Consider the following 23,540-nt stretch of genomic DNA (forward strand, 5'->3'; position numbering starts at 1 on the left):
TTCACTTTTATTACCTTTTTTCTTCAAGTCTTCATCAGGCTCATACATCTCAATGATCTGCATTGCCCTTTTAGCATCATAAAATGGGAATAAAATTTCATTGAGTCGAGGATCTCGTTGATGCTATGATGAGAAAATAACTCCATTTAGGTTAACATTTCTCGCCTTTATGGTGTTACACAACTCAAGCACGTAATATCTAAAACAATATATATTTACAATGTCATATTTATAGTTACAAAGATAGGATTTCACTGTCTTCCTGTCTTTCTCCCTAAAATATACTTTAAAAAACTCCAAATTTGGAAGTACTTGACTGGTTCCCCTCACTGAACTAAATCAAATCAAATCCTGCAAAGTGCTCAATTTTGGAGAATACAGAAATTGGTTTTCCTTCAGAAACTGAAGGCTATGTAATATGCTGTGCATGTCAGCTGTACTGTCCATTTGTTCCCATCCCACAGGTAAGACATTTGGCATAAATGTCTATAAAAAGTGAGGTCAAAAATTTTTTAAAGAAAAGAAAATAATGAAAGCACAAATAAAAAAAACACTCCAAAATAGTTCAAATAGATAATATACTACTTAAAGTGTCAAAACAAAAACAATAATGAAATCCCCTAAGACAGGCAAATATCATTTCATTTTTAGATCAATAAAAGATTTCATGGGCACTCTGAAAACTTTGTTTTCTTGAGGAAATATTCATCAAAATGAACTAATTTTAGTGATGATGAAAATTAATCAGCACAAGGATATTTATAAGCTATAAACAATATGAAAATCTGTATTTAAATATCAGTAGTTCAGAAAGTCTATGAAATCTAACTCAGTTTGGCCTGAGGACATTGTCTGGGCAGAAAAGTACATGAACGACTAAGGTACTTAGGAGGGTGGTGATGTCATGCTTTTCCAGTCACCACTTGGATGCTCATGGTGGTACATGAGGCACCAGGAGCAATGCTATTCCTGCAGTCTGTCAGTCTACCTTCACAGCAGTGATGAAACAAGTTCAAATCACTGACTCAGCTACAATCCTGTAGCTGAGTATGTGTGTGTCTGTGGGTGTGTCTGTGTGTCTGTCTGCCTGTCTGTATATACCTGGAAGCAATGTGCCCATTAAATTTCCTTATTGTTCACTGCGACCCCTGGTCATCCACCAAATAAGTAAATAAAGCAAACTTCAATGGAATAATGGCAGGCAAGCAGATGGGAGCAAAACCTGCTCAGTAGGAAGGACTTTGGCAACAACTCTTTACCCAAATATATGCACAGACTTTGGAAAAACACTATTGGAAAGGTAGTTAAGAAACAATGGTTAAAAGTTCATATGGATTTCCCTTCCCCATTTATTTTGAAGTGACAATTTGAAAAGGGGGTTACACAGAATGAATGCCTTCAGCCAACAGGACATTTGCTGTACTTTCCTAAAGTACTTGGAGCCTAGCCTGTTCCGGTCCTCCCATCTCCCCACTGAGTTAAGGAATTGATATATTTTTTGTCAATTTATCCCAATGAAGCATGCTTCTGCTGCCACCTAAGGAATCACAGCTCACAACGGCTCGCATCCATGCATGTGCAAGAGCAGAAACTGTCACATCAAAAACAGGCCTTGAGACCACAGAGAACGAAAGTCACGGGTGTGCAGAGAAACTGTGAGGTGGGCCGTGGAGTGCCAGGCAGGGAAGGCATGGGACCTGGTTTAGGAAATGGATGCCATCATGCAAGTCTATGGCTCGCTATTCTAGGAAATGACAAGCACCACCCTCTGGTGATAATACATTGTTTAAAAAACAAACCAACAAACAAAGGAGAAACTCTCTCTAAGCACATTCCTTCTCCTGCCCATCTCTGTAAATAACCCCACGAAAGAAGATGGATGCCGTTTTAGGTAAAAGGTCCTTTTAGGCCCCACTGCAGTTATCTGGAAGGCTGGACACTATATTTCTCTCCCTTACTAAAATTAAGTCTTTTGATTTAAAGATATGCTCAATGGTAAATATTCTGCATTCATGGAGATGTTGGGGCAAATCCATATTAATTAAAGAGTGAAAGGAAGAAGAGATTCAACTAAAGGGGAGAGGAGAGAGAGAGTTAGGGAGAGGAGAGGAAATCCAGACATTCTTATGTGCTGTTTACATACACATGCACATATTCTAATGCGATTTTACCAATAGTGTGATCTGTGAATGGCAACAATGGCACCACCCTCAGCTGGGAGTTTGTTAGAAATGCGAATTCTGGGGCCCAGCCCAGTCCCACCAAATCTGATTCTGGGGAGAGGGGGGACCTGTGAATCTGTTTTTTAACAAGCCTTCCAGGTGATTCTGATGGGCTTCAATTTAAGATGTAAAGGTATACCTTTTAACATATTTGGATATGATTTTTTAAAAAGTACCTAAGTTCTACAAGGATAGAAGAATGCTAAATGTTGGAGATGTCCTCCCAATTAAACCCCATTACAATTTTGTCCCAGGGCATAATTACTAGCACATCCTGCCTATCAGAAGCGACAACCAGGAAAACCAAGTCCTAAAATGGATGTATCATCATCCCCTACTCTACATTACTTGCAAATAATAAAAAAAGAGACAGGGAATTGCATTTGTTTTTGCAGCTGCTCCATCAGATAACCTAAACTTTTGCTTTCCCTAAAATCTCCACCTTTCAAAAAGGAAGAACAGTTCAATGTGGAGAATCCAAAGGCAAGGAAACAAATGCTAAGACTTGCATTAGAGTCACAAAACTATCATTTTTAGATGAAAAAAGAAAACAAAGAGGAGGAAGCTCATTTCTCAGTGATCTCAGAGTAATAAAGTTGCAGAAGAGTCCCATGGGGACATAAGCCCAGGGAGACAAATGCTTCTCAGCTCTAAGGGACGGACTACTGGTTTTCAGTTGGGGTTCAGTGAAGCAGGGTTCCAGGACATTCACCCCATGATGCCCAGAGCCTTGCAAAATGAGATCCTAAACAGCTTCCAAAAAATAGGTTATAGAAGGTGCCCAAATGAATGAAGCATAAATGGACATGGCTTCATCACTATGTCCTTATTCTTCTTTCTGAGAAAAGGCATCACTGGCTTCAATCCAAGCAGGACTGGGAGATAGATGTTGACGTAAATACAATTCAAAAGAGACATAAAGGAAATAAAGGAATAACTGGCAAGAGTAGGCTTACTTGTAAGACTATATAACTCCTTCTCTTTTTTTGCCTATACATTAAAGAATAAAGAGCCCAGCCACTGTGGCTCAGTGGTTGAGCCCTGACCTATAAACCAGGGGGTCATGTTTCGATTCCTGGTCATGGCACATGCCTAGGTTGCAGGCTCGGTCTCTAGTGGGTGGGTGTGCAGGAGGCAGCCCATCAATGGTTCTCTCTCACTCTCCCTTCCTCTCTGAAATCAATTAAATGTATATAAAATAAAGATAGTGTAAATGGAAAGAGATAAGAGATCTTGGGTCCTTTCTTACATTCCTTCAACTGAAAAACAAATAAAAAATAAAATCTAAAAATCAGGTTTAGCCCTAATATGATGACATAATGTGTTTAATGCAGGGGAAAGATTACCAGACACAAGAAAATAAAGCTAATTTCTTCTTATTATGAAGGCATAGGATCTTTTTCTTCTCTTTCTTATTTTAATCTTTCTCTCCTGCTCTCCCTGCATCTCTCAATTCTGCAGACCCTCAGTTGTTATCAAATTCATAAGAAGTGAAATAAAGGATGAAGGTAAAACCAAAATCAATTTAGCTTCTCATTAGGCTAAATCGTCAGAGGGAGAGGTAAAACTAACAGGAGCCCGGAGATCTTAATTAGTGCACCCACATCCAGAGAGCCCAGTTGACAGCAGTATCTGACCAGATGGCAGTTCCTAGTAAGTGCCGCCCTAGCTCTCCTAGAAGCTAGTTTGCTAGTTTCATAATATAGGCAAAGGAAGTTTTCTTTAGTCTACTGGAAAGAAATAAGAAACATAGCTGTGGCCTGGCCAGTGTTGCTCAGTGGTCAAGTGTTGACCTATGAACCAGAAGGTCAAGGTTCGATTCTTGGTCAGGACACATGCTTGGGTTGTAGGCTCCATCCCCAGTAGGGGGCATTCAGAAGGCAGCCAATCAATGATTCTCTCTCATTGATGTTTCTCTCTCTCTCTCTCTCTCTCTCTCTTCCTCCCTCCCTCCCTCCCTCCCTCTCTCTCTCCCTTTTTCTCTGAAATCAATTAAAAAAAATTTAAACCCGAGTGGTGGATTTCCATGACAAAATTCATATGGCCAGTGACAGAAGGTATATGCTGCTCTCCCATTTTCCCCATTCACACAAGGCATTCCAAGGAGGGGCCCAGGTAATTCACTGGGACAGTGCTTCACAAAATTTACCTGCAGGCAAAGCACCTGGGAATCCTGTTAAATGCAGATTCCAATTCCTCAGGACTAGGTGAGGCCCAAGAGTCTGCATTTCTAACAACCTCCCAGAGGATGCCTAAGCTGCATCCACAGACTACACTTGAGGGAGCTATAAACAAGGAGGTACTGAGAAATGGGTGAGGAGCAGGTAAAGCTATTGGGGAAAAGCTAGTAAGTGTCGAATGGCATGGATAGGCAAAAGGTGGTACAAACCCCTACATAGCAACGAAGGCAATAAATGAAGGATTGTTTCTCCTCTCCTCCCATATTAATATACTAACAGAAAATTTGATGTGAAGAGTAAAGAGATTTACAAGCTGGAAGGTGGTGAGAGGCAGGATGGGCTTTTCTAATAGAATGGAACTTCCCCCCTATTCTAATTGGCTAATACTGGAGTTCACGTCTATTGATTTTTGCTTTCTGGATCATGTCTCTGGTTACCTTTATAAACTCTCTTATTTAATCAAAGAGTTTTGCAGTTGATAGTCTGCAATATTCAGGGTACACAATCAACAGTAAGAGTAGGACCTAGTCCTTTCATGTTCATGGGACTCATTTATTTTTCCTTGTCTTACTGCATGATCCAGGACTTCTAATACAATGCCAAATTCTGGCTTGTTGAGACTGAGGCTAAGGCATTTTGAAAATGTTTAGGTCTAAGCTTTTGGACTCATAGACCCTTACATTCCAATGCCTGCTTCATTCTGGAGTGAACCCTGCCTCCTTTCATTGTGGGTTTTGAAGGAGCTCTGCCTAAGGGATGCTTTTGGTTTTGGAGAGATGAGAGAGGCAACTCAAAAGGGAGGGTGAAGGAGCTGGCAGAACGTTCCCTAAGCTTGACAAAACTTCTTCAAGGCGACATTCAGTTCTTCCAGTTGAGTCACTAGGATAGAAAAGGAAGAGATTCACGGCAAACACTGATTAAAAATAAAGGCTGTACACTTTCCTGGACTGTCTTGTAGTCTCCATGACCTCAAGAAATCAGTATAAAATCACACTGATTCCATCAGCCCCACCCCCACATTAAAGGTGCTTCCTTACTGCTAATGAGAAGCCAAATAGAAGGAAATGACCACTGAGAGCTACTGGCCACTGCAATAGTGATGGATAAAAGCTTACCAAATCATACGTATTTAAGAAAGAATTTGGATGACAGAGCGAAGAAAGTATGGATGATCATATCTTTTAAAAGTTAAATGTTATCTACTTAGCCTTATAGGAATGACAAGAGTGATTACTGGGTAGGCCTACAAAAACAATCCATAAAAGGAAAGGCATGAAATAGGAACCCATGAAGGCAGCACCTATCCTCAGACTCAGAATTGCGCAGTGAAATGCACCTTTAATAAAAGGCTGGGTGCCAGCTTCACCCCCACGCCCACAAGAGGCCTTTCGTTAGAAAGTGCCTAATTGATGGTGTGGTCGATTTTCTCCTCTCCACTGAAGTGTTTTCCCCTTTTAGTAGAAAGCATGCTTCCTGCCCATCTCACCAGGATTTAAGATGATCAAACACCCCAACTGCATGAGGAAACTGAGGGAAATAGAACAATATATATATTTTTTAAAGCAGAGGAGGGAGAAGGGGTTAAAGAAATAAAGGAAAGCAGTTTAACTTACGAGCAATGGTGGCAGAAGAATGTGGATAATATCTGGGTAAAGATTCCGAACACAGTATTCACGTGAGAAAAAATGGTGGAGTGCAAAAGCTTAAACTGTTTTGAAGCAAAATGAATATCATATTATTCTGAAAGGCTTATGTGAACGTGGGCCTCTATGCTCATCTATGGGGTACCTTCTCTTTTCTGCATCAGTGCTGTTAGGCTCTGGTAACCGTTTCTTCTAACGTGCAACCCCGCATATTGGAAGTCACTGAGCCCTGACAGGGAAAGAAGAAGGAAGCCCTTCTGCAAAGATGTGATTTCTCTCCGTAAATTGGCAAGTCACAGCCTGCCTGTTGTCTTTTTTGAGGCAATACCTCATGTCTGGCATGATACTGACTTTTCTAACATTTTCCCTTTTATATGGTACAATGGTTAACATAAATTGTTTGGAAATGAAAATATATTGTCCATTTCTCACTTAAACTCCTATTATTCAAGTGTTGGGGGGAAAGTGAATTTTCCTTTTTGTATTTTGCAAGAGCTTCTGTGGGTTTCACTGAAGAGGAAACACTTTTATTTGTCCATGGGGGGAAAAAAAAGAAGTTAATTTGAGTTGGAATAAAAGTTGCAACCTTTACTTGTCCTACCATATTATTTTTATTCTGCTTAAGCAAATTCTGTCCACCAGTGTTGGTGGTTAAGTGAATCATGTTCTAAAATTAGCCCTGAGAATGTTATAAAAATAAAAAGTAAAAATTTAACCTGCAATCCAGTTGACCTAATATGTACTATATTTTCACCCAGGAAATATAATTGTGCTTGTCAAAATATTCTATTTTGAATCTACAAACTTTTCTTACATGCAATCCATTAAAAGACAAAAATCAAGCTTCCCAGTTCCATGCAAAGATATAAGAAAAAGTTAGCAATGGAGAATCCAACTATATAGTGTGGCAAAGTAAATCCATTCTCTTTCTATTTAATAAAATCAACAGAAAAAACAAAAAAACATAAGTACCTTCAATATCGACTTGCAAAAAAACATAGGCACACTTAATTAAATCAATATATCATAAAAAAGTTACACGCACACACAGAGCAATACATCACAGCAAGAAACCAACAAAAAAGCAGTGTGCAAAGCCAACGTGTGGGAAGTGCATGGACACACAAGGGCAGCGGCTGATTTTTGCACCTGGTAAAGCCATAATGAAAAGATCAGCAGGTCAAAAGCAAAGCGAATGAGGGCGAATGATGCGGGCATGCAATGAGGACGCTGGAGGAGGCAAGCCACTGCACACAGACTATATGGAGTTAATGTATGAAAAAGCTTACTTCATTTAGAAAGCTCACTAATTGGTCTACCGTTAAATAATCAGTTTTGTCTCCATTGCTGAAAAGAAATGTATTAGAAAAAGTAAGTTTTTGTATTTGATGCTACAGTATGTACGATTTACATGTTGACAATTATTGATGATAATTCTAAACTTATTTTCTAACCCTGAAGTAGTGGTGCATTCTTAAAATGGCCAGAGACAATAAAAAAAAACCCAAAACAACAACAAAAAACCCCACAACAAAGGAAAAGAAACACTCCCACTAGCTCACAGAAAATTCTGCAATTCTTCTCTAGCATTATCAAAAGACATTATTTAAAAAAAGCAACAACATGTAAGTCATCCATTTGAGATAACTGGAATGAATGAACTTTTCAACAACATAATAACATTCCAAATCGAATCTAGTTAGTTCACATAACGGGTTAATACCTAAAGGAGCAGGTTAAAATTGTAGGTAGTTAGTAAAGCCAATGCAAAGGGAAAAAAAAGTTCCAGGTGCTGCCACTAATTTATGTAAAATCTTAAAAAAAAAATCAGTAAACTTTTTACACAGATAAACTTGGGGGTGAAAACAGAATTCTCACTAGATATCCCTAGATACTATCAACACACTATCATAAAATAGGATGACAATAAAACTTTAAAAAATCTGAAAGGACAAGGATAATCCTGATGGGACACTTTCTCATAAATGGAACTTACATTTTTTTAAAAAGATCCTCTATATCTGTCCGAGGACAAATCTTTTGTGTCAGTTCATAGAACTTTTCGTAAGTAAATGCTGCAGGCTCGATTTCATCATTCTGTAAAGAAGAAAAGTATGTCATAAATCATGGGATATATTTTCTCCTCAGAGGGGAAGAGTCTACAGGATTGACCACTTAGGATCCCTGGGCCTCCATCTCTGATTGTTGCTGACAGAAGCCAGAGGCCAACCTCCAGCAGCCATCAGGCCATCGCAGAAAGGGCCCGTGGAAATGAGCAGTTCTAGTTACCAGGGGGCCAGCCATGGCTTGTGTGGCAGACCTCGGCCACAGCTGGGCCTACTCTAGGAAACACCCCAGAGAACAAATATCAAGAAACATTTCCTTCTTCTCTGCTTGAGGGAGAAACACAAGAGCCTGCCTAAAGGTTACTGAATAAATCAAGCCTGGAGTTTACTTCTGCGTATGTTGTGAATTTCCCTAAGACCGCAGGAAGGGGCTCAGGACAACCCTATAAGATTTTGCCTTTCATACCAAAATTTATAGTTCAAATAGGAATTTTTAAAAGCAGCAACAGGCTTAAATCTTTCTTGCAGTCGATAAATTAATTGCAGTTCTTTTAAATCTGAAGGGCCATGAACACAAATGGTTTGCGGGGGAAGAGGTGCTTCATAAAACACCGGCCAGCCGTCTAGAAGAACTGAATTTATTAGTCAATTACTCATGCCGACACTGCGCTTGATCGAGGCAATGCTGATGGCGTTCTCTAAAATAAACTTTCCACAGACTGTGCAAGAGCCATTTCCCCTCCTTAATAAAGTGGACAACAACACTTTGAAGTACACTCTCTGAATTTGAAAGCACTGAGGTTAAAATGAGCAGAAAACAAAAGCAAGGAAGGAAAGTGAAGAGAAAAGGAAAAGGAGTCTATGGGACTGCATCTAATTCTCAATCTAATGGAGATTGGTTTAATATATATAATCTGGCTTATTACATATGAGAACATACATAAGGAAAATGGTTTTAGGAACACATTATTAAATAAATGAATACCTTATGTTAAGTGAAATAAGTCAGAAAAAGGTGACTACTATATTATTTCACTAGCAAACAAAATAAACAAACAAAACAGAAACAAACTCGTAGATACAGAGAATAAACTGATGGTTTGCCAGATGGGAGAGTTGGACAGAAAAGGGAGAGTTTCAGAAGTAAAAACAGGTAGTTACAAAACAGCAACGAAATATAAAGTACAGCGTTGGGAATAGAGTCAATAATATTGTAATAAGTGTGTCTGGTGCCATGTGGGTACTGGACTTATTGGGGGAATCACCTCATAAGTTATATAAATGTCTAGCCACTATGCTGTACACCCAAAATATAATACTGAATGTCAAGTGTTAAGTGAAAAATAAAATAAATTAATTCATACCTTTCCGCTGGGAAGACCTAACTCCTTGAGTGCTTGAAAGATCACCTTTTCTGTCTTCCCCGATGCAAAGGTTCTAGTAATACTAGAGCAGAAAAGAAAAGAAAAATCAAGGCATTGTTCATTCTGTTTTCTCTGATGCAAAGCTCCAAGTAACACCAGGGATGGTGGGATGGAGGGAGAAGGACAGGAGAATAAAATTACTTCCCATTTCTAGGTGTGGTTTGCTTTCCACACCAGCTCCTGCAGTGCCCTGTGGTGACCAGCTGATTGTGCTGGTGAGGCAACTGGATTCTAGGACAGGCTGACACCTCTGCGTGCCTGTGAATACCACAGGCTCTGGGGGATACATACCTTTGGACAAAAATAATGACACATGTTGACACTGCCAAATTACTTTCTTAGGAAGGAAGAGGGCATGTGGCAGATGGACGATAGCTGTAGAAAAACACCGTGTGTTGACCACATCTGGGCTTGGGGAAAAGAAGTGGGCCCCTCAGAACTCAGCCCATGCCTGTGAATGCCCTGGCCCTGGTGTCACACTGACTACAGCCGACATGCTCTCTCAGCCGTATTTTTTCATATGTTTGTTTTCTGAGCTAAGCATCCTTGAGCTACTCTGAAACGTAAGCTGCCTCAAGGATTGCAGTTTGTTATGTAAGTGATAGGTGTGGGGGAGAGGAGAGGCAGGGGAACAATTATTCCATGTTTCAACAGAATCTTGGCACTACCTCTAGACATGTTATTTTTGAATAATGGTGCAGCCTTTTTTAAATTAAATTTATTGGGGTGACATTGGATAATATGTTCATATAGGTTTCAGGTGTGCGTTTCTGTGTTCCAAGAGCTGTATATTGCACTGTGTGCCCAGCCTTTGAACTAGTAGGGTGTGCACTAAGACTAGTACAATGGATGCCACCTCAATGAGCACATTTTCTAATGATAATAAAGATAGAAAAAAAGAGACTCCCTAGGATTAATACATTGGTGACCCTCGGAATGAACACTACTGAGGAGATGACTTGGTGCCCTGGAATCCACACTGGCTCTGAGCCATGCCTTAGCTACCCAAGGAGCCTCCATTCACTCCCTGCTTGCTAATTGTCACCATAATAATTTTAACTGTAAATCAGAAGTCCAGCCTCCACTTAAGATAGAGCGTGCTTTCATCTGAGAAGCTTATCTTTAGAACGCCTTGTCTGTGAGCACAAGAGAGTTTGTAGCAGTGCCTCCCTAGTCCCAACCTTGCCCTGTACTCCACCATTCACATTAAGTGGAAGGCCAACTCCAAATGTAAACAGCGCCACCAGTTAATCCTGATGAGTGGGAGACAGCACCACTTTAACCGTAGAGTACTTCTTCCCAAAATAGAATGGGAAGACCTGACTTTAAGTAAATGAATTGTTATGTGTTCATTCAGAGCTTTATTGTTTCACACTTGGTCCAAGAATACTTCAAGAGGTATATTTTTAGGAGTGCTTGAGACAACTGTATTCAAATGTAGGGAGGCCTATAAATTCCCTTTAACAAATCTACCGACATGGAAGCGCTTAAGTGTTTACATCAAGTAAGAGGATTTCTACTGTAGAGGGCGCTATTTCCACATTCTCCCACTTCTCTAGAGTTCATGGAATTTATATACTTTAACTTGGGCTGAGAAGCAATTTATCTGACCTTTATCATAAAGGTGTAAAGTAGCTCTTCCCTGTGTATTTTTTTTAAAAGAATGTGTTAATGGGAGAGCTACAGGCCCTCGGCAGGATTTGCCATGTCTGGCACCTGTAATGAGGAGGAAACTCTTTGCATAGCAATCTCAGGGTATCTCAGCTAACTTGAGCTTCTGTTAGGTCTGGATAGGCCTGGCAAAGGAGATGAAAACTGATTGACATGGTCATGAATGTAGCAGGGACAGGGCTGAGCCTTTCTGATAAAACAAAACCTGGATGTTAGGTAAGGGCTCACGCAAGGAGGAAGGAAAGAGTGTATAGAAACAGCATTTTTTGGTTAGGACTTGGTGAAGTACCAAGAAATGAAAAGTAGATGCCCAGCTGGTGTGGCTCAGTTGGTTGAGTGTCATCCCATGCACCAAAAGGTGGCAGGCAGGTTCGATTGATTCCCAGTCGGGGTATGTACCTAGATTGTGGGTTCGATCCTGCATTAGGGTGCAAACAGGAGGTAATCGATGAAGTTCTTTCTCTCTCTCTCTCTCTCTCTCTCTCTCTCTCTCTCTTTCTCTCAAAAATCAATAAAAATACTTCTTTTTTAAAAAAGGAAGTAGAAAAAGAACATCTCATGGGATTAGGAAGGTCCAAGAATTTGTGGGAGATAGAAAACTTGAGAGAGAAAGTAGGGTGTCTAGTGCCAGGACAGAGGGAAATAAACACAGGAATATATTAGCGAGGGCCAAGTCGTGCCCAGTAACATGACTGCGCTGGAGATAATAAAGGCAAGAAGTGGCATATGGACAGAGGGTCTCATTCTCAGGCCACCTTTCCATGAGGGGCCTTGGGCTGGCCAACCTCATCACAGATTTGCTCACTTCATTCCATAAAAGAGAGCAAACCCAGGGTGGAAAGTGGGAGAAAGCAAGTGAACAGACCATTCCCTGGGGCAGTGCCTTTATTCCCTTTGCTTCAGGCAGCTTTCCGAATCATCCTAGGCCTTAAATGGACTCGCTAGGGGTAAAGGGGGTTGTGGAGTGAAGGTGAATTCTTTGAGCTTCCAGTTGCCTCAGAGGCCCAGCACAAGGCCATTTACCCAGGGTCCTGAGAGAAACACACTTATCACAGGCTGGACCATTTTAGACATCAAACTAGGCATTCCATGGAAACATGAATATAAAGGACTATGATTGAGTCAGCTTTGACAGACAGCCTCATGTCTACAGAGTACAGCTTAGTGCTTCATAACAAACAGGTCCTCAATGAGATTTTATTGAATCAAAATAAATCACTTCCCCAAAGGAAATGCCATAAAAGCAAATACCCTTAAGTGGTGCCCAGTCCTATTAGAATCCTGGTTACATTCCCAGGGATCTTACAGGTGACTAAGACACCAACGTTCCTAGAAACGAAGGGAGTCTCACTCTTTGCTTGCCCTCAAAGGGTCCACAATCTATCCAACAGTTTAACACCATCTTCAGGGAGGACTCCTGAAATGAAGCCCTAGCAGAACCGGACCCTCTCAGAGGGCAGGCTGGGCTGTGGGGACATGGGTGGATTATGTCGAAGATGGGCTGCCATGACCACACCTGAGGGTCTCGGCCTTCTTTAACACAGCTGTCCCCTTCCCGACTCCCTCCAGGAGAGCCCACACTACTGGCTGGCTACCCTTTCCCAACTCTCCAGCCACTGCTTCCAACTCCAGGTGACAGAGAATAGGAGATGGCAAAAGAAAACAGTGCCCCCTCCAAAGCTTTGGTCAGAGTGGGAAAACAAGCTGAGTGTGAGTTTGTAAGCTTGAGAGAAAAGCAGACTGCATGAGATATTATACACAGAAAGAAAAGAGAAGAGAGAGATAAAGTGTTTCTCTCTTTCTTCATTCATCATCCCTGAAACTTCCTGGCTATTATATGTTGATTAATGCTAAAGTGCAGCGCCATTCCCAAGCTGTGTACTAAGTATGAAGTCAGGTCCCCGGTAACATTGTGCACACATACTAATATACTAATACTTTCCATTTTAAAAACGCCAGAATGATAGTGATGAAACAACTTTTTAAAAGTGTTTACTCTTCATAGCCATTAAAACATTCAGAACAATTTCCCTTAGCCCTTGGCGGCTCATCCACCAGGAGATTTATCCGCTTTTTTCTGGCGTGGTATCAACTCTCCATCAACTCCAACCAACTGCCCCCGAATCACAGATGTCCACTGTCAAACACCTGTTAATACTGGCAGGCACCAAAGAGCTCATGTCCAAGAGAGCTACAGAAGATGACAAAACATCTCGGCTATTTCTACAAAAAAGGTAATTTCCTATGTGAACAGGCTAGATAAAGATCTTTGGAATCAGAAAAAGCTTCCAAGAGTATAACAGCAATGTGATTAGTAGGATGCATGCAAATGAAACCAGAACTGCTGGTTACAAGGGCTCTGATCACAATTTATGTGTTTCATACTTTGTCCATTTCCTGAACCTTATCTGGGAAGAAAATGCAGGAGAGTAAGATATGTAAAAACCGATCCAACTTACACATCTTTGCTTGACACTGCTATCTATGTTCTCTGAGTTGGGACTTACTACTTCCACACTAATTTTAAATAAAAAGTCACTATATATTTGCAAGTAGCTGGACAATGCTGAGATACATTAAAATAATTGTCCTGCTATCGCTCAACAGAAGAAGGAGTTGTAAATAAAATAAGGGTCAGTGTAAAGTGTCTTTGCCAATAACCATCAGTCAAGGATGCTCACAGGACTTTTTATAAACTGTATAGGAGGCATCACATTGACTTGCTAGTAAACTATTAAATAAAAATCAGGGAATCCTACATGTAGCTGTGTAAAGCCTACAACCAATGCTTGAGGCATATAACACTGTAAACCCTCAATAAAAGGTTAAGTAAAAGGAACACTGTCCATGGTCTTTTTCTTTTTTTTAAGAGAGAGTTCAAGGGAGATAGAGATGGGGAAGAGAGAGAGAGAGAGAGAGAGAGAGAGAGAGAGAGAGGGAAAACACATTCATTGGTTGCCTCTGCATGAGCAGGACTGGGGCTGGGGCTGGAGCCTATAACCCAGGTACATGCCCTTGACTGGGAATCGAACCCGTGACACTTTTGTGTTCAGGCCAACCAATGCTCTAACCACTTAGCAACACCAGCAAGGGCCGTGTCTATGGTCTCTCTGATGATTTGTATGCTTTTCATTTTCTCATTGATATTTCAGTTGTGTCACATGGATACTTTAGTTCATGACTGTTATAATACATGTAATTAAGAAAAATGATGACCTCTAGGACAATTCTGTTTAATCTGAAAAGAATATGTTGAGAGAGTATGAAGATACTAGCACTCTCATAGTGATGCAGAACTGAAGCTTCCCAGCAGAATGAAGTGTCTGGGCAGAGGAAGGCCTAGAGGAGTCAGAAATGGCCAAGTGTGATCATCATGCCACTGGGGAATATGTCTAACTGAAATGCTGTGCCAGTGGTGACTCCCCTGTAATTCTGGGTTTTATTGTTGTTGTTGGTTGATTGGTTTCTTTGATAACATGGGGCCACTGGGGAATATGTCTAACTGAAATGCTGTGCCGGTGGTGACTCCCCTGTAATTCTGGGTTTTATTTGTTGTTGTTGGTTGATTGGTTTCTTTGATAACATGGTGTCCAGAAAAGAAATACAAGTGAACCTGAGTCTGGAGATTCCTAGAAGAGCAGGTTGGTATCTGGGGAGCCTGTTTTGGTTGAAGGTTGGGGTCTTAGATTGATGCGTCCAAATATACTCCTGGCCTCATGTGCACAGCAGAGGCTCTGGGGCCAGCCCAACTTCTGGAATTCCCATGAGGTGCTTACCAAAACACCAGCCAAAATGACACCAGAGAGTTTAGTAGAGAATTTCCACCCCTACCATCATAAGAGCTTCCAACTGCACTCACGGTGGCAAGAAGACAGAGGCGCCCCCTGCCCTGGGCACCGGAGGACCTGCAAAGCCTAGAATGAGAGGCGCTATCCAGAGGCTCCCTTTCCTGAGACAAAGTCCATACTCTGCCACTGCAGGTGCACAATAAACACTTCTTTAATTTTAGCCTATTGTTGCTAAAACTTACCTGAGGGCACACAGGTAAAATGCATTTAAATCTTAAAAACCCACCTATTTGAAGATTTTAAAAATTAATGCTATGTTTCAGATGCTCTTGGACTTATCAAAGTGCAGTAGATGTTGCCATCTGGTTGGAGAAAAAATGCAACTTTTTGTTCATAAAAATGATTTTTATAAACTGAACCTGGCGTTTGCTGAAGTGATTCAAGCTCAGCCTCCAGAATGTTTTTGAGTGAAAGCAGTGAACAAGTGCTTGGAGGGCTCTCTCTTCGCTCTGGTATGATAAGGGTGGACACAAGATATGGAAGAACATGAAGAAAGGAGAGACTTACCTCCTCACTGGAATTTTGCCATTTGTGTTGGTCATAAATGCCAATTTCATCCAGCTGGAAAACAACAGGACAGCGCTGTCTTAACGTTTCTTAGGAGGAACAGCTTCAGTCAGGATAAAAGCACTTTACAAGACCGCTCATTCAAACAGAACATTTAGTTTGAAAACCAGAGACAATCATGCACTGCGACATGAATTTAGGGTTGTCTGATTTAGCAAATAAAAACAGGGGACTTGGAGTTAAATTTGAATTTCAGACAAACAACAAATGGTTCCTCACTATTAAGTATTGACCAAATGTGCATGGGACATACTTAAACTTAAAAATTTATTTGTTAAAATCTACCACTTGGTATCCCTCTGGGATTTGGATACAGTGAGTTGGGCTAAGGCCTGTTTTCTGAATTTCAAAGATACCTCTGGATCCCTGATTGTGTGCTAAACAGCCCATGGACTCAGAGGTGCTCTTGCAAGTGCTTCTCTTGGCCATGCTCCCCATTTCTCCGTCTCATGAAACAGAGGCTCAGGCCCCAGCAGCGCCCGACTATGGCCCCGGGCACGGGGAGCTATGTATCAGCACACTCAGTCTGGGGACACAGAAGCCAGTGCCCACAGCCCAGAGGACACTCGGGGCATCAACCATTCCGTTCATAGTTCTGGGGCTGTGGGTTTATCATGAACGCCCTGCCAGGTGGCATGATGAGTATAGGTGTGTATTGATCAACTTCCTCTCCAAGGTCAGGAGCATGGTGTGTGTGTGTGTGTGGGAAGGCTAGTAAGACATTGCCTGGCCACATACGAAGCCTCATTTTCTACTCTGACCCTTTGCTTGATAGCAGCCAAGAACAAAGAGGGAAGCAAATGAAACTCACTGTTTCTTGAGGCAGGTCATCGGACTGACGTTGTTGGCCCTGAAGTTGTGTATGATGGATCTCAGGCCGTCTACCCATTGCTGAAAGAAAAGGAAGTGTTCTTGGTGAATAAATCTGCTGAGCTAAGCATGGTTTTGATTAGATAGCCTGTATCCACTTTGTGCAATAATAACATACACTCTTCTTTTATCCCCTTCCTGCCACACAGCCATCTTCATTTTGCATGCTCATTTTTTGTTCATTTTTTAAATTAATGTATTAATTTTTAGAGAGAGAGGGAGGGAGGGAGAGATAAAGAGAGAGAGAACCATCTATTTGTTGTTTCACTTATTTTTTTATGTACTCAATGGTTAATCCTTGTATGTGTCCTGATGGGGGAGCGAACCCGCAACATTGGCATATTGGGACAACGTTCTAAGAAACTGAGCTACCTGGCCAGGGCCTGCTCATTTTTTATTCTTTAATAAACAGCTTTCACTCTTTCCGAAAAGATAAATGTGGCATCCACAGTGTCATTAAGCACCGGGTTGTCAGGAGGTATGCTGCTCTCTGATTGACTTGTCAAGCCTTCTATTTGCAGTCTGCTTAAATATAAGCCCCTTTTCAATCACTGGCAGGCATAACAATTTCTAAGCAACATTGCACAATACAAGATGACAATCTTTATCTATTCCCATCCTAGACAAAGAATGCTTCAGGGGTTCATCAACTCTACTGTGTGGTACTATTTCATTCTAAGAGTTTGTTACAGTGCAGCCGGAGTTGCTCAGTGGTTAAGCATCAACCTATGAACCAGGAGGTCACGGTTCCATTCCTGGTCAGAGCACTTGCCCGGGTTTCGGGCTAGATCCCCAGTGGGAAGTGTGCAGGAGGCAGCCAATCAATGATTCTCTCTCATCACTGATGTTTCTCTCTCTCTCTCCCTCTCCCTTCCTCTCTGCAATCAATAAAAATATTTTCTTTTAAAATATTTTTCATATCTTACTGTCTGTATTTTTTAGCAAAGCCTTAAAAAGTAAACTATGTACTAAGTGCCTGGGTACCCACAGGAGGCAGCGATGCGCTCACATAACTTCGGTCTAAGGGCTTGGACCTCAGCCTTAGTTCACAGCTATCACCCCACGGATCTAAAGGGGAAAATGAAGGAAGATTGTGCACGGCAGGCAGTGAAGGAATGTGGGTCTTCAAAGGACATTTTAATAGAAAAGGCTGGCCTGTAGGTTAAGGCCAACTCTGTCCTGGGGCCCATTAACTGTGCCAATGAATGCCAAACCAAGATGCTAACAAGAGTCCCACTCTTGGCAAAGTGCTTCATACCAAATCAGCACTGGAGGTGAAAAGAGAACTGGGCTCCCACACAAGCCGGTAGCTTACCTTTATAGTCTGACTGCTGAAGCTTTGTGCTGGGCAGGGGAATAGGTTGGAATAGATAGTACTATGGATGTACATTCTTCCTGCTCCCTCCAGTATGGTACCCACTAGCCACACATGCCTGTATAAATCCGAACTGAATAAAAATAAAATTCCGGGCCTCCATTGCACTTGTCCCATTTCAAGTGCTCAAAAGCCAACACTGGGCTAGTGCCTACCATATTGGACAGTGCAAATGCAGGACATTCCGATCATCACAGAAGGATCTACTGCACGTTTTGACACGTCAAATGATTTAGTCACTGTGAGGGCCAGAGGCCATGACTGAGTTCTGTAAGTGTGTGTGTGTGGTTTTAATTTTAATTGTGGTAAAATATACATAAAAGTTGTCATTTTGACCATTTTTAAGTGAATAATTCAGTGGCATTTGTGATATACATTGTGGTGCAACCCTCTCCACCTTCTATCTCCAGAACTCTTTTCATCTTGAAAATCTGAAACTCTGTCCTCTGCAGCCATTAAACAACAACTCTACATTTTCATCCCCCCCCCCCCCCCCCCCCCCCCGCCCCTAGTCCAGGTAACCACCATTCTACTCTGTCTCTATGGATTTACCTCATATAGGTGGAATCATATAGTATCTGTCTGTTTGTGATTGGCTTATGTCACTTAGCATAATGTCCCCAAGGTTCATCCATGAAGCACCCTTCCTTTTAAAGGCTGAGTATTATTCCATGGTATGTATATACCACATTTGGTTTATTCCCTCATTTTTCGGGCACTTGGGTTGCTTCCACCTGCTGGCCATTGCAAATAATGCTGCTGTGAATGTGAACATAGGTGTACACATATCTCTTTAAGTTCCTGTTTTCAATTCTTTTGGATATATAGTCAGAAATGGACTTGCTGGGTTATGTGGAAATTCTATTTTTTATTTTTTGAGGGATCACCATACTATTTTCAAGGGTAACCGTACCATTTAACAATCCCCACCACAAATGCACAAAGGTTTCAATTTCTCCACCTCCCCACTGACATTTGTAGTTGTGTTCTGTTTTTGTTTTTTTAAGAGTAGCTATTCCAAAGGATGTGAATCTGAGTTTTTGCTTTTCTCTTTGTGCTCCAATCATACCTAACGACTAGCTGAGGGAGGACTTAAGAGCTATAAGAGGTAAATTTCCTTTCACACGTAGAAAGGGCCATTTTCTGAGGACTGTGAATAGCACTGAAAGCCTCAGAAAGCATGGTAAGTGAAGTCAGGATTCTGAGGCAGGAGGAAGAAATGAAATAGGGGCATTAAAGAAATGCCTCAATTATTTTCATCATCAGACTTCCCTTCCTCTGTCAGGCTAAATATGTGACTACAACTCCCCGGGGACTATCAAATATCCTGTTATTGGCCCAACAGACCACAGGCTCATACAGAGTTTCCCAAGAGGAGACAGAAAAAGCACAAATAATTCGTTTGGCATTAACTGGGGAGCATTTTCTTAACCTGAAGGCTTGGTATGTGTTCCAAAACACAAAACAAGGTCCATGGTTTCCTAGGACAGAAAAGTGGATAATGTTTCTGAGACTGTTCACTGTTTTTTATTTTTTTTCCCTGATTGTTCTAATTTAGTTGTATCTAGAAATAGATTGCAGAAATGCGAGGCTTTAAGGAGGCTTCAACAACTTCCACCCATCTTCTGAAAATACGATGCTGGTGAAGAATTTTTTTTTTTTTATAATTGATTTCAGAGAGGAAGGGAGAAGAAGAGTGGAACAGAAACATCAATGATGAGCAAGAATCATTGATTGGCTGCCTCGTGCACGCCCCCTGCTGGGGATCGAACCTGCAACCTGGGCATGTGCCCTGACTCTGAATCAAACCGTGACCTCCTTGTTCATAGGTCGATGCTCAACCCCTGAGCCACACTGGCTGGGCAAGAATCTTGTTTATTGTGGAAGAAAGGTCCCTGAGAGTGACCTTTAGAGGTCATATCTCCAGTGACAGCACCCATGCTTCAGTTAGTAGGAAATGCCAGGAATCCTCACAAGTCCTAATGTGCCCTGGGAAGATGGTTGCTGCTTCTTTATCTTTATGATGATGAAAGTGAGGTTAAGGGTCTGGCCCGAGGTGATGGAGCTGCTAGCTCGGGGCCTAGAGGCAATAAGAATGCTGTAGCCTGCCCTTCACACTGGGGATATTTTCACTCAATGTCTGTTCACATCTTTCTCCCTGTCAGACCTTTTTTTCTCTCTCTATTATCTTTCAGGTAAAGTACACTTAGCATAGTAAGGCCAACTGGCCATAGAAAATATGGTAAGCATTTAACTTTTTGCTTTGTTTTGTGTTTAACATAAAACAGATGAAATGCCAGCAGGTGTCAGTAGAGCCTGAGAGTTTAGTTGGAAAGTTGTGCCAGGAGTAAACTAGATGCATATCCACTTCTTTGAAAGCTCCCAGATTAAGAGAAGAAAAAAAATAAAGTGACTTAGATGCACTGGCTCCGTGGTGACACACTCATAATATGATTCATATGACACTGGGTGGCTTCTCCCTGGTCCTCCATCCTGCGTGGGCACAGGCAGCCTGGATACTGGGGCCCAGCCCACCGGAACCATTCAGTTCCGGTGCCCACATCGGCAATTTCTGCACTTGTAATTGTTACTGTTATCTCATTGTAATATTTTCCAATTTTGTTTAAATTAACTTAAAGCCTATGTCAGCCATTCTAAGGAGAAGGAGAAAAGGCCCTTCAAAGGACTCCTGAGGACTTGTGCTGGGCCACTTGGGTGTGAAAGAGTGAGGAACAGGAACTGTCTCAAATTTGCCCCTGAGAACCTTTGACCTCTCCCCTTGCACTCCTTAAACTTATTTTCATCATTTTCCAGGCAAATGGCTGGGCCGCAGACTTACCTATGTCCTTTGCCCTCAGAACAGTAGGACTGTCATAGACAAAAAGAATCCCCTTCCCATTAAAATAAATGTATATAATGAGAGATAAAAAAGCTAACCTGAAAAATATAAGAATTTACAGTGTATAGATCTTAATTTTTTCCCTCTTAAAAACATTAGGTTTTTTTTAAAGTGTTATAAAAGCAATACTATGTCCCGTTACAGAAAAATGCAAAGCAAAAAAAAAAGCATAAAGCAAAAAGTAAACATTACCCCAAATCCCATTAGCAAGTCCTCACTGAACTTGGTGGATAGGTTCTACGACTTTAAGTGAAAGGACACCTAACAAAACCAGTTTTACCACAGGCTAATTGATACAAATAAGAGTTAAAGTCCCTACGGCATCTCATCAACATTATAACATGAGGACACTGAACAAAATGTCCTGTTATTCAAGGTCCTGCTGTACTGATATTAAGAGATAGCCACTGACATTTTGTCTGTCTAGTCTTGTTCTACACACAGAGATTTGTCCTTTTAAAATAACTATTATTATCATTATTATACAAGTCAGTACCACTTCAACTCAATCTTATCTCTAGATTTTGTTCCAGAAGCATTCTTTTTAGTCTTTAGTTAAAAAAGCATATTGTCAAAGCAAAAATAACACAGACCCCGTGACGCTCTCCAAGTTTGCTAAGTCATTTTCTCCAAAGGGAAAAACTCAGTAGCACCCTCCCTAACCTTTTAGTGTCTGGCCCTTTGTTTTCAGTGGCGGCCTCTTAACTAAGTGCTCAAAAGTTAACTAGAGACTTGCTACTTAGGGGACATGCAGCATCAGAATCACCTGGGAATTATTAAAATGCCAAATTATCAGGCTCCACCTATTAAATCTGTCTTAGAAATCTGTGTTTAAATGAGCTTTGCAAGTGATTCGTTTGCAAATTCGCTAAAAGAAGCTCCGTTCTTACCATTTGCAACAGGATGGATGGACCTGGAGAGCATTATGCTAAGTGAAATAAGCCAGTTGGAGAAAGATAAATATCACATGATCTCATTCATTTGTGGAATATAATGAACAACATAAACTGATGAACAAAAATAGATCCAGAGACATAGAAGCATCAAACAGACCATCAAACCTCAGAGGGAAGGTGGGGCTGGCGGGGGGGTGAGAGAAGAGATCAATCAAAGGACTTGTATGCATGCATGCATATAAGCATAACCAATGGACACAGACAGTAGGGGGTAGTGAGGGCATGTACTGGGGGATGGGAGCGGCCACGGAGAGGTCAATGGGGGAAAAAGGAGACAAATGTAATACTTTCAACAATAATAAATTTTTTAAAAAAGAATCTCTGTTCTAAATCCACGTCACTCAAAGGGGTGGCTCCTAGACCAATAACATCCACATGACCTAGTAGCTGGTTAGAAATGCAGAATCTCAGGTCTCATCCCAGACCCACTGGATCAGAATGTGCATTTAATAAGATCGCTGGCGATACGTGTGCACCCTCCATTTGAGGAGCCCAGGTCTAGAAGGTGGAGTCCCTCCAACTTGAAGCATCTCCTTTCATTGCCCACGTAGGAAGATCCAGGTCTGGTTTCTCAGGAAGGTGAAGGTTTCCTACAGTGCCTTCAGTTGGAATATGCAATTCTAGTAAGGACCCACAGTTCCTGATTCGCTCTCCGATTTTGTCATGTCCCTCCCACCTATGCTGAACAAATCTGCGTCCACTAGAATGGAATGCCTGACCTGCACATTTAGGGGACTGAAGTTGAACTGCTTGAATGTAAAAATAATGAATGGATGGGGCCATCTGCAATATTTCTTTTAAATATATTTTATTGATTTTTTACAGAGAGGAAGGGAGAGGGATAGAGAGCTAGAAACATCGATGAGAGAGAAACATAGATCAGCTGCCTCTTGCACACCCCCCAGTGGGATGTGCCCGCAACCAAGGTACATGCCCTTAACTGGAATCGAACTGGGACCTTTCAGTCCGCAGGCCGACGCTCTATCCACTGAGCCAAACTGGTCAGGGCGCCATCTGCAATATTTAGAACATAGGAACTTTTTGGCACCTAGAACTCATAAACCTTGATCCTTGCAAGGTTATTATTATTATTATTTGGTTTCTGTTTAAGTAAGTGTGGGTAAGAAAAAGTCAGGACATATTTCAATTGGCTATGCTTAGGATGCCTAATTGCTCTAACAATTAAACAGTTTTCATCTGCTCCAACAGCATAAACCAGGAATTTATAGAATTTGAAATATAGCCTTCGATCCATTTGAACTGAGTTCTGGTAAGACTGAAGGCCTTCAAGAAGGGAAATAAGACCTATTTCCATGAACTTGGGACAAACTATGAAACTTTCAAGTAAGATATCCAGTGTCTAAACACTGCAATAAGACAAGATTTGCAACATTTCACAAATCTCCAGATGAATAATATTTAGTGGAATAACTACATCTTTATAGTAAACTAGAGGCCCGATGCACGAATCATGTACATTAAAAGGAAATTAATTAGAAGAAATATTTTAGAGGTCAGGGAGGGACTGCGGGAGGTTGGCTCCAGGGCATGTCTGGCCTGTCTTGCCCAGTCCCCATTGGGGCCAAATGGGGCCGGCCAGCCGGGACCACAGGAGGTTGGCTGGCTGGCTGATGAGGGACCCTCAGGAGGGATCCAGGGCATGTCTGGCCCATCTCACCCAGTCCGGATTGGCCAAACCCCAGCAGCAAGCTAACCTACCAGTTGGAGTGTCTGACCCCTGGTGGTCAGTGTGCATCATAGTGACTAGTCAAACGGTTGAACAATTGGTTGGACACTTAGCATTTAGGCTTTTTATATA

General features: G+C 41.5%; 1 protein-coding gene across 1 annotated transcript in view; it reads right to left on the reverse strand.

Moving 5' to 3' along the window:
• The window catches only part of PLCB4 (phospholipase C, beta 4), a 290,061-nt gene that overhangs the window by 73,861 nt on the left and 192,660 nt on the right, over positions 1-23,540 (reverse strand). The window contains 6 exon segments of the mRNA XM_014546473.1: positions 15-123; positions 7,335-7,392; positions 8,042-8,142; positions 9,476-9,557; positions 15,562-15,615; positions 16,433-16,512. Of these exon segments, the coding sequence (XP_014401959.1) occupies positions 15-123; positions 7,335-7,392; positions 8,042-8,142; positions 9,476-9,557; positions 15,562-15,615; positions 16,433-16,512 (484 nt within the window).

This window comes from Myotis brandtii, unplaced genomic scaffold, assembly GCF_000412655.1.
Source record: "Myotis brandtii unplaced genomic scaffold, ASM41265v1 scaffold45, whole genome shotgun sequence".
Classification (NCBI taxonomy): domain Eukaryota; kingdom Metazoa; phylum Chordata; class Mammalia; order Chiroptera; family Vespertilionidae; genus Myotis; species Myotis brandtii.